The 16,570-nt window shown below is 43.7% G+C and overlaps 2 protein-coding genes across 7 annotated transcripts; one reads left to right on the forward strand and one right to left on the reverse strand.

The window, feature by feature from the left end:
• Positions 1–6,041: 6,041 nt before the first annotated feature.
• tspo (translocator protein) lies at positions 6,042–12,480 on the forward strand. 6 transcript variants are annotated; one of them, XR_010324185.1, is made up of 5 exons: positions 6,042–6,201; positions 8,563–8,737; positions 9,821–9,962; positions 11,665–11,929; positions 12,062–12,480. XR_010324185.1 is itself a non-coding variant. In XM_064299623.1 (5 exons), exons 2-4 carry the CDS (start codon positions 8,565–8,567, stop codon positions 11,842–11,844), a joined length of 495 nt encoding a protein of 164 aa, XP_064155693.1. In that variant the 5' UTR covers positions 6,042–6,201; positions 8,563–8,564; the 3' UTR covers positions 11,845–11,846; positions 12,090–12,480. The 6 variants fall into 6 exon arrangements, 3 of the variants coding, with proteins under 3 accessions (XP_064155693.1, XP_064155691.1, XP_064155692.1); XR_010324184.1 differs by having other exon boundaries at positions 11,665–11,923; positions 11,994–12,480; XR_010324186.1 differs by having other exon boundaries at positions 11,665–11,923.
• Positions 12,481–13,523: 1,043 nt separating this feature from the next.
• Positions 13,524–16,564, reverse strand: LOC135234736 (ubiquinol-cytochrome-c reductase complex assembly factor 2). The gene is made up of 4 exons (XM_064299624.1): positions 16,375–16,564; positions 14,306–14,380; positions 13,863–13,932; positions 13,524–13,722 (listed from the first exon to the last, which is right to left on the reverse strand). The coding sequence occupies exons 1-4, from the start codon at positions 16,510–16,512 to the stop codon at positions 13,613–13,615; spliced, it is 393 nt and encodes a 130-aa protein (XP_064155694.1). The 5' UTR covers positions 16,513–16,564; the 3' UTR covers positions 13,524–13,612.
• Positions 16,565–16,570: the final 6 nt, after the last annotated feature.

Here is a 16,570-nt window from a genome sequence, read left to right on the forward strand (position 1 = left end):
GAGGTGGACTGGAGGGGGGTTGGAGGGGGGTTGGAGGTGGACTGGAGGGGGGTTGGAGGGGGGGTTGGAGGTGGACTGGAGGGGGGTTGGAGGGGGGACTGGAGGGGCGGAGAGTGAACACTTCAACCGTAGATTTTTTTTATTAGAATTTTTTATTTTTTTTTGCTGTCATTGGAAATAATGACATCACTCCGTGTAAATACTGTATTTCCACTTCAGTGCTCTAGATGTCTCTCTTTCCTGGACACTCAGGGATTCCACTTTTTCTAAGTCATTCAGGAGATCAATATGTTGTTTTTTATGTGAATTGATGAGCAGTTCCTGCGTCCCAAAGTTTATTGACCTGTGAAAGAACTGAACCCCCCCCCCCAAATCCCACATCACTGAAAACTGCTTATTTCCCCCTGCTAGTCTAATCACAATCACTGCGCAAGTACACGCATTAACTCCTTCAAAAAATATTTTTTTTGCACAAATTCGGAAGAAACATTCACTTAAAAAATTTGTTGTCTGTCCAGAAAAGAAAATACTGCGCTGTAATGATGGTAATAAAAGTGGTTTGCCCTCATTCAGTCCAAACCACGGTGACACATCCGGTGGCCCCCTCTTAACAGACTTGTTTTAATCAGACTCAACCCTCAGGTTGGTGCGCACACTTTTTCTAAGCCTGCAAACAACTTGGGTGAGGCTAGTTTCTTAGCTTCAGTGGGGTTTGGCTGTAGAGTGTGTCCAAGTAAGCCTCTTATTTCCTTGCTTGTGTTCACATTCTGATTTAGTTTAAACTTTAGATATTTATTGATGTTTAGAGATTCGTTATCTGACTCATGTCAAAATGGCCATGATTTTAGTCCCTACCTGCACAGCTGCACCCCCCCCTTGTCTTTTTAAAATCTACAAACCTTCACTGGAACAACACCGTAGGTGTTCTTTCAAAAAAAATCTCAGGTTTTTGTCTACAGATTGTCTACAGATTGCAAAAATGTGTCTGGACTTGTATAACTGTCTTAGTTTACTTGGATGCAATCAGCCAAATCAGAAAACCACTACTTATGCCCATTGATATGATTTAAGATAAGTGCATACTGAGGTGTTTTTGAATTTGTCAGAATGTGTAATTGTTGAGTGAACCATCTTGATGCAATAATTCTGTGAATAAATACGGTTGTGTGCAGTCACATATTGTATTTCATTACAGCAGCTACGGTATGTTTGTCAAAATATTTTTTCCACCAAAGTACTAATTTGTACTGTGGCATATGTCAGTGTTGCAAATTCTCAAAATGTCTGTTCTTCCTCGTTATGTATCAATGCAGACCGTCTACCAGTGCAGGTCCATCTCCTAATGCTGTTGGGCAGTTTCCAGTCTTCAGTAAAAGCATGCCCTGCTGTCAGTAAAGACACACCCTGGGCTGAGTAAAGACACGCCCTGGCCTCAGTAAAGACACGCCCTGGCCTCAGTAAAGACACACCCTGGGCTTAGTAAAGACACACCCTGGGCTGAGTAAAGACACACCCTGGGCACAGTAAACACACATCCTGGGCTGAGTAAAGACACGCCCTCGGCTTGGTAAAGACACACCCTGAGCTGAGTAAAGACACACCCTGGGTTTAGTAAAGACACGCCCTGACCTCAGTAAAGACACACCCTGACCTCAGTAAAGACACACCCTGACCTCAGTAAAGACACACCCTGGCCTCAGTAAAGACATGCCCTGACCTCAGTAAAGACACACCCTGGGCTGAGTAAAGACACGCCCTCAGCTTGGTAAAGACACACCCTGGGTTTAGTAAAGACACATCCTGCCCTCAGTAAAGACACACCCTGGGTTTAGTAAAGACACACCATGGCCTCAGTAAAGACACACCCTGAGCTGTGTAAAGACACACCCTGGGCAGAGTAAACACACACCCTGATCTGAGTAAAGACACACCCTGGGTTTAGTAAAGACACACTCTGGCCTCAGTAAAGACACACCCTGGGTTTAGTAAAGACACACCATGGCCTCAGTAAAGACACACCCTGAGCTGAGTAAAGACACCCTGGGCAGAGTAAACACACACCCTGATCTGAGTAAAGACACACCCTGGGTTTAGTAAAGACACACCCTGGCCTCAGTAAAGACACACCATGGCCTCAGTAAAGACACACCCTGAGCTGAGTAAAGACACATCCTGGGAACAGTAAACACACCCTGAGCTGAGTAAAGACACGCCCTAACGCCCTGCCAATGCTGCAGACATATATGTGCTTCACCCTCACCCCAAGGAGCTGCCCATCACTGCCAGCACTGGCACAGTCTGGATTCAATACCAGACCATGGGGCTCATCCACACACTAGAACAGAGTCTTAACAGATACCAGGCCTTAACAGATACCAGACCCTGAGGCCCATCCCTACACTCTAGAACAGTGCCTTAAGAGATACCAGACAGTGGGGCCCATCTGTGAACTAGAACGGTGCCTTAACAGATACCTCAACAACCTCTAATATTCCACAGTGTCAAATAACCATCAACAATGTATTTTACTAATGTATTAAACGGATTATTTGTTTATTCAGCATTTATTAAATACATCAATCTAAATTGTTACCCAGTTGTCTTTACTATTTTCTTGAAGTATCTAATTATTTTTGTGACATTTGGGCCCCATCAATTATGAATGATCAGATTAACTCCCGATGTAATTTATATGGCAATTAATTTTTTACTTCACAAAGTGCATCATTTATTTACTTTCCTTCATAGTGATATCTCAGACATGAGTTGGCTTGAGTTGAATAATACCATGTTGGTTATATTCTGAATTCATGCAAATTGAGAATTAATATATGAAATTACTTGTTTGCATTGGTTAATATTGCTCTTATAATTTATAAGTATAGGTTTTGAACACAAATTTGAGTATGAAATTTAAAAGCAATTGCATGTGAAAGTGGAAATTAACTTTAATATTTAAAAGGTTTAATGCAATTCAGGTTAAATATTGGCAAGCATGGGGTGATTTGTAATGTTTCCTTCAGAATAAAGGAAAGTTGGTGTAAATGTTCTCATTGATTTATTTTTCATTTTTATTTGGACCTTTGGGTTTTATGAAATTATTTTTGTTCAGTGGATTCATGCTTGTGATTTATTCTATGTGCTGTATTGCAAAGAGTTCTTAAAGTATATATTTTCAATTTTTCTTTCAACACATATAATCAATTGTGTGTTTATAAATCAGCTGTTTGTCTTTAATGAAAATTATTTGAATGTCAAAATTATTTTGAATAACTGGTAAGTTCCTGTGCTCGTGTTGTGAAAAAAGTTCAAATTTGACCCAATTATAAGGTTGCTTCAAATTTACAGTTCTGTGGGTTTTTTTTTTTAAAGAGGGACTTACAGTTTGTAAACATATTATACTATGTAAACAGATTACAGAACAATGCCAATATATTGTATTTTAGATCCATTTTATATGCAGCTACCAGGGAAACAGAATACATTATTTTGATGTTCAGTTCATTTGGTTCATAAGGCTATTATTTGGTCCATAAGGCTGTTTGTTCTTTTGATCCTTAAGGCTGTTTGTTCATTTTGTTTATAAGGCTGTTCTTCATTTGGTTCATAAGGCGGGTGGTTCATAAGGTGGGTGGCTCATTTGGTTCATAAAGTGGGTGGTTCATTTGGTTCGTAAGGCTGTTTTTTCATTCGGTTAATAAAGCGGTAACATGAATGTTTGTGTGATCATGGGTTTGCGTTTACCCTGACTGGAGTGTGCTGAAATAATGGGCGGCAAGACTTGTACCCCCAGAGAGCAAGACCATCTACTGCTGCGAGGCATTCATCTGATTGCTCTCTGACACCAAGGCATTCTGTCCTAGCAGGTAAAAGTGCTACTCCTCCAGGAATCTTTCAATCTTGTAATATTTCTGCACTGCAAATAAGTGACTTTAACCTGGAAAATATGTTTGTCCAGATACCGAAACTGACAGCTGAACCAGGGAGCCCTAACTAAGGTTACTCCATCTGGTGAGTGAGACTGGGATCTAAATATCCCAGACCTTGATCCAATTACTATTTATATGAAATAATACTAGGATCCATCTGGACACTGAATCTAACACCTGTCCTGGAGCAGCTGCACTTCCGGTCAGTGAAACTATCACTATGCCCAGTGAGTAACCCATATTACAGTCTTATGCCCAAACCTTATGGGTGGCAGATACACTGATTGGTTCGCGCAGGGTTGCACACTTGGGTCAACTTTTATGCAAACCATGTAATTTAGATGTACTGAAACAGGGGAAACGGTTTATAGTGCTACAATAAGACTGTTGGCGATAACCAAGGATAGGCAGTTCCAGCCATGCTGGAAGCATACAATCTATCAGACTAAGACAAAGAAAAGGAACACAAAGAAAGTACTGATGTGTGCCCAAAATTCTCGTACTAGAAGACTCCCCAAATGTTTCTTTGGCCTTCTGTTAAATGCAATCCTGAGCAAGCCTCCCACATCACTCACTTCCCTTTGTATGCCCAAATAAGGTCTGGACAGGAATCCCCATCACCAAGAGACCCCCCCCCCCCCTACTCCTCTAGGGAGAGAGAACTGAACAGTTTGATCCCTCCTCTCCTGTAGGCATTGAGGAGCCATCTTAAATCTAGTGACAGTAATAAGATATGTACTGTTATTCTCTTAGATACTTTTCTATGGAGGCCCAAGGTGGTGATCTTTCTGTAATCCAAACTCTTACGTGGGGAATACATATCTATTTAGAAATGTATTTTATCCTCCATAATTTGGATCATAACATCCCAATGCTATCTCATAATAGCTTTGTGTGCCTGTCTACTATGTATCACAATATCTCCAGCATTTCAGTTGATGTCATTTACAGTCTACCACATTCACCATATTATCCCCAGTTATTTACATTCCCATACAGATAATGCTTACTTTCAGTGCATAATGTCGTTGTTGGTGAACCAGGTTCTCGTCTGACCCAGGGGTACCTGAGTTCTTCCCGTTTGTTTGTTCCTTCAGGTCACGAGTGTTGGTGGCATCAAAAGGTCACAAGGCTGCCCCATGCCTGAGGTTTGCTTGCTGTTGTCTGTCACAGCCCTCTGATCTTTATGACTCCACTAGCGTGTCGGCAGTAAAGTGATTAAAGTCCAGAGGTGCCGTTTGGGTGGAACAGTCTAAATTTGACCTTACACACTGAAATAATTTACCAAGACTTGGTAGCGTTAGCTGTAGCTAACTAGCTAACTGTAGTTCATATTGGTCCAGTCATTCTGGAGCAGCTTTCGTTTCAGGGTTTTTCCACAAAATTCAAAATGGCTGAAAATCTAACTAGGTGAAGCTTATGGGTTCTTGAAGCAAACTTCAAGAAAATCAAATTCCTTGTGAGGAGAGGGACCTATGTGCCGCATTTCATGACTCGGTCAAATGTGGTGAGGGGCATAAGGTTTGAAAGTTTTCCCCTTAAATCACATATTATGGTGCCATCATGTGGACAAATTGAAAGCATTATACAAGCGCACTACTCTGAGCCAAGGGGAATATTGTAAAGTTGAATTGGCACGTCTAGCTTAAAAGCTGTGGGAGGAGTAGCATACAGAAATTTAGTCAGAAAAAAAAAGTTAAATAAGTATGCAAGAGAGCAGGCAGTGTGTTGCTGAAGCAACCACGTGCATTATATTACAGATGTTTAGTTTAGGGTCAACTTTGTGTTATTACAGCTTCTGGCCACCAGCCATGAGCAAAGTTCCACTGATAAGCATCACTGTACAATTGAATTAATTAGCTTGTTTGGTAGCTTGTGGATGACTGCTCTTAGAACATTATGGCTTGGCCACTAGCCTGTTGCCAGGTTGGACAAAAACAGAGTGACAGAGAAATGACAGATACAGATGCAGTAAATGGAGGTTAGAAAACTGCCTGTTTTTTTATGTAAACTGTGTTTCTAAAAAATATGTGATTTACACAATTGTGTTTTCTGTTGAAAACGTTTGTAGAGATAACAGGTTTCAGTCCTCAGGTGGAACTTTTATTTTGAAGGTCTGTGATTGGAGGAAGAATCTGACGCAAACGTGCCGTTTCCTTGACCACGGTTGAGAAGAGGTTGCGTCACAATTTCTTTGCATTTTTCTAGCCGCCTGACCAACGGTGACCCTGGTTATCATTTGACAGCTAGGTAGAGCAACGTAGAACCGAAGGTAGGTCTTAATGTTTTTGACTTTTCGGTTGTTTGAGTATCCTGTATTCTTCGGTTTAAGGGATGAATCTCATGTTCGGAAGTAAACGTTGGCTGTTACGGTTTGTTGATTGACATTGTTTTAATATGTTTTAATATATTGTTTAATATAAGTCCTGTAAAGTTTACGTTCACCTAAATTAAGAAATTCGTATTGAAAGTGAGAGACTAGCTACGTTTATATTTAACATCGTCTCAATGTTTTATTGCAGCTAGCTAATTTGTGTAACTTTGCATTAGCGTGAGAGCACGGAGTCGCGCGATAGGCAACAAAACGTAAACATATTTGCAACTGTTCTAGCCTATATAAAATAGGAGAAATATCATTAACAACCTGTCCCTAGATATGTAAGTCGCCCAGCGCTAGCATTAGCCACTAAGTGAACGTGTATCAATCACCCATATTGATTAATGGAACTTTCCTTTACTTGATAGCCTACTGTAGAAGTGTCCTGCCTGTAGTATTTGAGGGCATTTGAGGTTAATGTGAAGCAGAGTGGTGCGTAGCAGACTAGCCGATAGGAAAGCAGTTGGAAACTGTGAAGCGACCAGAGACTGTAAAAAATAGGAAGCGACTTTTGCGCCATTGCGCTTAATGGTCGCGATGAGGCAATTCCGAGCGAGTTCCTGGTTTAAAAGTTGATGTTGTAAAAGAGGCTATGTTAATATAGTCTAAGCCAGGGGTGCCCAGACATTTTTGGCTTGCGATATACTTTTTAAATAGCCAGCAGAGATGTGGGGTGGTAGTATAATTAGGTGCTTTTTATGTTTAGAGGGATTATTTACCCACTTAAGCCACATTATTTCAGTTATGCATGGCATGAAGAATGAAAAAAATGGTCACGTTGTGCTTATGGTGCTATATTTCAAACAATTACGTAAGAACAGGTATAAAAAATTTAACTGATCAAATTAAAGACTGAGGAGAATCAATAGAAAAATAAGAAAAATTTGGAAATAGAAAAATTTACATGTTGTGCGCAGAAGTGTAAAACAACCCTAAGCAGTCTCATTTTTACATGTAGTCCACAGAAGTGTAAATAAAACAACCCTAAGCAGTCTCATTTTTACATGTAGTCTACAGAAGTGTAAAACAACCCTAAACATGCTTATTTTTACATGTAGTCCACAGAAGTGTAAATAAAACAACCCTAAGCAGTCTCATTTTTACATGTAGTCTACAGAAGTGTAAAACAACCCTAAACTTGCTCATTTTTACATGTAGTCCACAGAAGTGTAAATAAAATAACCCTAAACTGTCCCATTTTCATGTGTACGCTGAAGTACACAACATTTCCAAAAGTATGTGAACACCTGAACATCACACCCATATATACTTGTTCAACATCTCATTCATCTTCAGTACGACCCATTCTACTGCCAGTGTTTGTTTATGGAGATTGCATGGCTGTATGTTTGATTTTATGCACTTGTTAGCAATGGGTGTGACTGAAATACCAGAAACCACTAATCAGAAGGAGTGTTCACATACTTTTGGAAATGTAGTGTATAAGACAGCCCTCACAGTAGCTACTACGTGCCTTCTGAAGCCCGCACTCCTTCTTTATCTAGTACATGTTAGTGCTAACCACACCTTTTTTGACAGGGAGCGTTCCTGATAAGAGCACATGGCCTGCTTTTGGCAGAATCATAAAGTTGCTTTTTCCATGCAACCCAGCACAGCATGGCTGAAAAAACCTTGCATCAGATTTATTTATTAACAGTGTGATCTGAATAACAGCCCGCTCTCTGCAGGGATGTGGGATTAGTATGCAGTGGGTTGAGTAACAGTCATCTCTCTCTGCAGGCATGTGGGATTAGTATGCAGTGGGTTTAGTAACAGTCCTCTCTCTCTGCAGGGATATGGGATAAATATGCAGTGGGTTGAGTAACAGTCCTCTCTCTCTGCAGGGATATGGGATAAATATGCAGTGGGTTGAGTAACAGTCCTCTCTCTCTGCAGGGATATGGGATAAATATGCAGTGGGTTGAGTAACAGTCCTCTCTCTCTGCAGGGATGTGGGATTATTACGCAGTGGGTTGAGTAACAGTCCTCTCTCTGCAGGGATGTGGGATAAATACGCAGTGGGTTGAGTAACAGTCCTCTCTCTGCAGGGATGTGGGATAAATACGCAGTGGGTTGAGTAACAGTCATCTCTCTCTGCAGGGATGTGGGATAAATATGCAGTGGGTTGAGTAACAGTCCTCTCTCTCTGCAGGGATGTGGGATTAGTATGCAGTGGGTTGAGTAACAGTCCTCTCTCTCTGCAGGGATGTGGGATTAGTATGCAGCGAGTTGAGTAACAGTCCTCTCTCTCTGCAGTCATGTGGGCTCCGATGCTGGGACTGACAGCACTGCCTCACCTGGGGGGCATCTGCGGTGCTTTTATTACCCGTAAAGAGGTGAAGACCTGGTACCCCACTCTGAAAAAGCCCTCCTGGAGACCCCCAAACGGAGCGTTCGGCGTGGTGTGGACGGGACTGTACACAGGCATGGGGTGGGTACTGTTTCCTGCTGGGCACATTCTGCTCCTGCATGGCATAAACTACCAGCAGCTAACCTTCAGTGTTTATGCACAAACATGGCATGGATTTAACGTGGTGCTGGAAACATTCCTCAGGGATTCTGGTCCATGTGGACTTGATAGCATCGCATGGTGTGTGACTGTGAGAGAGCACAGACATGGTGGGGACAGTGTACGCTTGGTGTGTGTGACTGTGAGAGAGCACAGACATGGTGGGGACAGTGTGCTGTTGGTGTGTGTGACTGTGAGAGAGCACAGACATGGTGGGGACAGTGTACTCTTGGTGTGTGTGACTGTGAGAGAGCACAGACATGGTGGGGACAGTGTGCTGTTGGTGTGTGTGACTGTGAGAGAGCACAGACATGGTGGGGACAGTGTACTCTTGGTGTGTGTGACTGTGAGAGAGCACAGACATGGTGGGGACAGTGTACTCTTGGTGTGTGTGACTGTGAGAGAGCACAGACATGGTGGGGACAGTGTACGCTTGGTGTGTGTGACTGTGAGAGAGCACAGACATGGTGGGGACAGTGTACGCTTGGTGTGTGACTGTGAGAGAGCACAGACATGGTGGGGACAGTGTGCTGTTGGTGTGTGTGACTGTGAGAGCACAGACATGGTGGGGACAGTGTACTCTTGGTGTGTGTGACTGTGAGAGAGCACAGGCATGGTGGGGACAGTGTACGCTTGGTGTGTGTGACTGTGAGAGAGCACAGGCATGGTGGGGACAGTGTACGCTTGGTGTGTGTGACTGTGAGAGAGCACAGACATGGTGGGGACAGTGTGCTGTTGGTGTGTGTGCCTAAGAGCACAGAGATGGGTGGGGACAGTGTGCTGTTGGTGTGTGTGACTAAGAACGCAGAGATGGGTGGGGACAGTGTGCTGTTGGTGTGTGTGACTAAGAACACAGAGATGGGTGGGGACAGTGTGCTGTTGGTGTGTGTGACTAAGAGCACAGACATGGTGGGGACAGTGTACTCTTGGTGTGTGTGACTAAGAGCACAGAGATGGGTGGGAACAGTACTCTCCTGATGCTGGTTTGTGCTCCTCTTGTCGCAGGTATGCGTCGTACCTGGTGTGGAAGGAGCTGGGGGGGTTCAAGCAGGAAGAGGCCCTCGTTCCTTTGGGCCTGTACGGCCTGCAGTTGGCCCTAAACTGGGCCTGGACACCCATCTTTTTTGGGGCACACAAAATAACAGCAGTAAGTTTTCCTTCGTCCTTCTAATATGGTGGAAAAACATACGACAGTACAGCCAAGTAAACTGAAGGAGTATACAGGACTGAAAAGCGTGTGAGCATTTCAGTTCTGTAGATCCAGAGCAGCTCCACACAGCTACATGTAGGACAGTTTTTTTTTTTTGGGGGGGGGGTGCTTTTTTCAGCTTTATTGGACAGAACAGCGTAGAGAGACAGGAAGAACAGGAAGAGAGGGTGTCACAAAGGTTGCGTGGTCGGGATTCGAACCGCCGACGTCGCGGCTCGTAATGAGCATGTGGACAGTGCTCTACAGGCTGCGCCACGAGACACCCCCAGCTACATGTAGGACAGTTGAGTGAGGTCCTCACACGAGTCCCTGGAACCCCCTGCACGTGCTGGGTTCTCCTGCCTGCAGCCAATCGCTTGGCCACTTACGGCTGTCGAAAACACGCAATTGAGTTCCTGCGTGTGTTTTTCTTTTGAAGTTATTAGCACAACACAGGTTTGGATCAAGACCAGGTGTCCACTCCTTGAACAATTAGTAGCTTACCGCTTTCACGTCAGTTCATAATTGAATCAAATTTTTAAAATGAACTTGTTTCTAAAGGAATTATTTGCAATTTAGCACATTCAGCCAAAATGAGTTAATCTGACTGATTACAGGTCCTGGGATGTATGGGAATATGGGACACTGACTCATGACATGCAGGCCTGTCTGTTAAATAAACAGTAAAGTGTAAAAGTGTGTCATTACAATTCAGGCCTGGGACAGAGCCAGTGAATCCCTGCTGTTCAGCCACTGTGTTCAAATCATAAACCGTATAGGTTCAAATACACATTTTATTAAACCGCTATGGGTTTATGTTTCAAATGGACTTTCTGCTGGGTTGGGCAGAGTAAGTGAGCCCTCATTCCCGGTGGCTATATTGCAAGTTAGATTGTGCATGTTTACACGTGCGATCAGCCAACGCTAGTTCTGTTACTTTAATGTCCACAGGTATCATGATCACAGGCTCCTTCAGCTGACTTGTATTTACATTACATTACATTACAGGCATTTAGCAGACGCTCTTATCCAGAGCGACTTACACAACTTTTTTACATAGCATTTTACATCGTATCCATTTATACAGCTAGATATATACTGAAGCAATTTTGGTTAAGTACCTTGCTCAAGGGTACAACGGCAGTGTCCTGCCCGGGAATCGAACCTGCGACCTTTCGGTTACAAGTCCAGTTCCTTACCCACTGTGCTACACTCCGTCCTATTTACAGTTCCAGCTCCTGCTTGTCCTGTCCCCAGGTGCTTATTGTGTGTAGCCTGTATTACAGTGGTAACCAACCCTGTTCCTGGAGATCTACCGTCCTGTTGGATTTGACTCCAGCGCTAACAAAGCACACACCAGGGACTACAGATGAAAATTAGCCTGTATGGCTAAATATGGCACATTTACATGGTGCATCTAAGTTCTCATGTTTATTAATGTGCACTGTCCCTTTCTTAAATAAAATAAACCTTAAACCTTAATTCAACAGTTATAGATCTCGTTGAGCTGCTAATTAACAAAATCAGGTGTGCCAAATTAGGGTTGGAGTGAAAACCTACAGGATGGTGGATCTCCAGGAAGAGGGTTGGTTACCACTGCTGTATTGTATACGTGTTGTGTTGTATGTAGTAGACTCACTCATGCTGCTCTCTCTCCCAGGGTCTGGTTGACATTGTCCTTCTTACTGGGACTGTGGGGGCCACCATGGTGTCCTGGTACCCCATAAGCCGGCCAGCCACCCTGCTCATGACCCCTTACCTGCTGTGGCTCTGCCTGGCCACCTGTCTGAACTACTGCATCTGGAGAGACAACCCGGACCCCGAGCCCAAGAGAGAGTAGACCTCAACCCAAAACCCGACCCTGAGCCTGAGAGAGAGTAGACCCCAGCCCTGAACACTAGAGAGAGTAGACCCCAACCCTAAACCTGACCCTAAGCCTAAGAGAGAATAGACCCCAGCCCTGAACACTAGAGAGAGTATACTCCAAACCTGAACCTGAGCCTAAGACAGAATAGATCCCAGCCCCGAGCCGGAGAGAGTAGACCCCAACCCCAAACCTGACCCTAAGCCTGAGAGAGAGTAGACCCCAACCCCGACCCTGAGCCCAAGAGAGAGTAAACCCCAAGCCAAAACCCAACACTGGGCCTAAGAGAGAGTAGATCCCAGCCCCGAGCCAGAGAGAGTATACCCCCAGCCCTGAACCCAACAGAGAGTAGACCCCAGCCCTGAACCCTAGAGAGAGTAGACCCCAGGCCTGAGCCCTATAGAGTAGACCACAGCCCCGACCCTGAGAGAGAGTAGTCCCGCCAGTGTGACCAACTAGACTGGCAGCCTTACCTGTGTGAAATTGCAGATATTGCTACATATTGTGAAGTCAATGTCTGCCAATTTATATTGTTTTTACTTTTTGCAGCCAAATATGAATCACTTTGTCTTTTCATACTTACTGACAATTAAAGTTTAAATATTAAATAATGAGGTGATTGCAGAATTGTTTGTGTGGCTGGTGCAGGTGTGTTTAAGTTGGTACTGAAAGTGAGGGAAGTATCAGCGATGCCTGTGTGTCAAAAGTCATGGGGGGGGGGGTCACTCATCATCAGTGCACCCTGTGACTACAGTTATAGTTCCTGTGCCTGGTTCAGGTGAATGACTCTCCTCTTCCTCTGTCACATTAATTTGAGTAAGGTTGCATCTCCGTCTCTCAGAAACGCATCACATATTGGGTGATGTCACTAGTCTTATCCCATTTCACCCTTCATATACCCCTCAAGCCCTCGTCTCATGGACCCACCGGTCCCCAGAAATACAGTCCAGGGGGTTTTGTTTTGTTTGGAATTGGACCACTGAAAATCCCTAGAATTCTACTTCAGGTCACTTCCCAAGCTGTTTTTTGAACAACCCAAGTTCATTACCCCAGGTAATTAGGCTGCCCTGTCCCAAGAGGTTACTTCAGTGTACCCCAGCTGGTTCTGGGGGGGGGGGGTTGCCCACAGTAACAATGGCAGAATGCCAGAACAACCAAATTATTTTTTTGTGAACAACTTTCCTGTTAGCCCGTTATTCTTGAGATGCACTGGTATACAAGATCCATCTGCACCAAGACAAATATACAAACATGGGCAGACCACTGTTCTGCAGGCTGAGCAAATGTTTCACACGTGAATCTTTCATCAATCCCTGTTTGTTACTGATGGGTAAAAGTCAGATTCTCTTTCTCTGTGTTAATGTTAGACCCTTGCTCTCTTCATTCAGAAAGTGAATAGCACCTTTTACACGTTTACTTTGCACAGAGATCCTCCGTAAGTTCCTTTTGTGAGGAAAAGTGCAGATGTTATGTAAAAATTTCACAATTCCTAGAACATTACTTGTTTTGTAAGGAACCAAAAACAATGGCAGCTAAAATACTAGACCCAGACTCACTCTTAAAATCAGGTGTGTGCTCAGGTTTTATAGGACAACACAAAACATTATGGCACTTCTGGAATTGATCTCTTTTTCAAATAAAAACATATCTACTGATAATGAGAAAAAAAGCCTTTAATTTAAAAATGTAATGAAGGAGAAACATATATATACTATTGAGCTGAGGTCCGTTACTTCCAAGTGTGCTACTTCTCTGTGGCCTTTTCAGCGCCCTCTTCTGGCGACTTTGAGGAAAAGCGTTCCATCAGCGTTTTCCACAGGCCCTTCTTCTCCTCGTCCATCTGCTGCATACTGCCTACAGGACAGGGAAGCCATTTTACAAACTTACATTTACTAACAGTTACAATAGTGCTGTACAATAAGAAAAACCAAGACCCCATTAAAGGTAAAACGGTAAAAAGGTAAAGTTTTTTTTTTTTTTTGCTTATGCTTTACCTGTCGATAAAAGGACTCTGCATTCTTCCACTGTCACACCTGTGAAGCTTGTGTCCTTTGCACGTGGGAACTGGAAACGCACAAGAGGATCATCAGAAAAACAAGCTGTCTGAATTGTACAAATCATTCCAGTGCTAGACCCTAATGGGGTCTTAAAACCCATCCAGGGCTTGTGTCCCATTATTGATACTTGTTAAATGGCAGATTATCTGTACACTATCAGTAATGTACAGAACAGGAATCTTAAGTACCTCTGCTAACAAAGACGTAGCAGAGGTACTTGCTTGAATACCAATCAGCTCGTTGGGAGCAATTAGGGGTTAGGTGTCTTGCTCAGGGACACTTCAACACGCCCAGGGCGGGGGATCGAACCGGCGTGAGCAATGCAATCTGAGAGGCGTGTGCACAGATGACTGGTGTGCACCGGACCACGCAAAACTCACCTTTTCCTTGTAGAAGCTGCTGTTGATGCGAGCCAAACTTTCGTACATCTGATCGCACTTCTCCGGGTCCGATATCTGAAGGTAACATGAGAACAAAAGCGCACACAGGATCTGGTCAATGCTGGAACGTTTGTATTATTTCTGGTTTTAAAAAGGAGGGCTGAAACAGACTAAACAACAGCAGGGTACTGATATAATGACAGCAGGAGGGTATTTCGCAAAGCAGTGATTACAGAGTTCACTGGATAACTGCCCAGAGGAAAACCCTGAACAGGTTTTTTTTTTTTTTTTAAACTTCAATCAATGTTCCACATTTGGGAGGGTTTCATGTTATACTCAGTACAGTTATCCTGCATATTTGACTGTTCTGGCCCCCTGGTGGAGGAATGAGCTTCCCACTGCAGTCAGGACAGCAGAAACCCTGCCCATCTTCCCACAGCAGACAGAACAGCAGAAACCCTTCCCATCTTCCCACAGCAGACAGAACAACAGAAACCCTGCCGATCTTCTAATACAGGCTCACCTCTTCAGACTGCACCATGGCTCCCCTGACCCACTCTAGATAACCGAGAGGGGGTAGGATCAATTAGTTGCAGCTGGAGTGGCAGCTAGTCTGGTGCGTGTTGGTGGCAAGTGGCAGTTTTGGTGGCAGCTGGTGGAGTGGTGGCTTTTAGTGGCAATTTCCAATTATTTCAACTTTGTAAAATGGTTCCTATTTTAGAAGAAATGTAGTCTAAAACCTAGCGTCAATAGCTACTATAGCATTACCGTGTTTGTGCGATCACAACACAAAATGCCTTTATTTAATCAAACCAGAATGACAACTGTCTAGCTGTCTGGATAAGTGTTTTCAATGGTGAACAAAATGGTCATGTTGGGTTATCCAACAACTTATAATATGAGGAGGGATTTCTGGGAATACCATCTGTCTGGTAGTCGACTCCAAATGTGCTGTCAATGCCGCTTCACAAGGTTCCACTCACAGTCGCATAATGCTGCCCAGTTCGGCGACTGGAGCTGCCACTGGAGTCCGCCAGCTGCCACCAAAACCACCACTGACACCTGCCAGACTAACTGCCACTCTGCCAACTGCCACTAAGACCGCTACTGACACCCACCAGACTAGCTGGCGGGTGAAGCCAGCTGGCAGGAAAACCCAGCAGCCACTGGAGCTGCCACTGGTGCCTGCCAGCTGCCACTAAATGATCCAACCCCTACTGGGATAACCTTTCTTTTTCTCTTTCTTTGGATTTGCTATTCGAAAATGCTGTAGATAGCTTTGTAAAGATAGGTTAGCGGTGTAGTGGTCCTGTCTTTAGTTCCAACAAAAAAATTGTTGTTTGGTAAATACACTTAAACGTTGAGCCTCTGTGCCTTCTTGGTGAGATCACATTGTGGTATTCATGAGATTATCATTGTACGTTGCTCTGGGAGTGTTTGCCAAATGACTATAATGCAATGTATACTAAACAGTTCTCCACCTCTGTCAGCTAGCTAGGTAAATAGCTTTAGTATTTTGTTAGTAGCTGTTGTCCCTACTATTAACTAGCTAACTAACCTACACTTGGCCTGCTTTTGTCATTCAATCAGCATAACGTCAATTAAACACATTTGGGCTAAGTAACAGGATGTGTCGAAGCTGTGGGTAAAATGATCTAAAGTGTACAATGATTGGAGTATAAAACTGGTGGTTCTGACCGGTAGTTCGAACCGCAGACTTCAATACAATGTATGCAACCTTCAATGGCAATAGATTATTACTTCAGAAAAGTTGACGCTTGGCAGAGAACCTGGTTGCTGATAGCAATAGCAGACATAACCAGATTGACAAACCTTTCTAGAGGTCGTTCTCAAAACCTTCCAAACAACCCACTGCACAAAGGCCTTGCTATAATAGCACCATACAAATATGAAGTTATATTGTTTCATATATAGTTCGCTGTCATTTTCGAATTCTTCCCCCAAAATTCGCTAGTAACAGCGGTCACGATGAGTGACATTGGCCGTGCAACTACGGACAGTCTCAGGACAACAACAATTATTAGCGCGCTAACTACATTAGCAGTTACCTGTGTGTTTTCACCCTCCCGAAACGCATGAGCCACCCTCTGTCGTAGAAAAGTCCCTAAATCCCGGCCTTTCTTAGATTCGTCTCTCGGCCACTCTTCGCAGAGTTTAAGGAATCGCCGATATCGAGTAGCAGCCATACTGCTAAGTGAGAGGAGCTCAACTAGCTGGGAGGGAATTAATAAGAGTTCAAAGTTC

This window comes from Anguilla rostrata, chromosome 11, assembly GCF_018555375.3.
Source record: "Anguilla rostrata isolate EN2019 chromosome 11, ASM1855537v3, whole genome shotgun sequence".
Taxonomy (NCBI): Eukaryota; Metazoa; Chordata; class Actinopteri; order Anguilliformes; family Anguillidae; genus Anguilla; species Anguilla rostrata.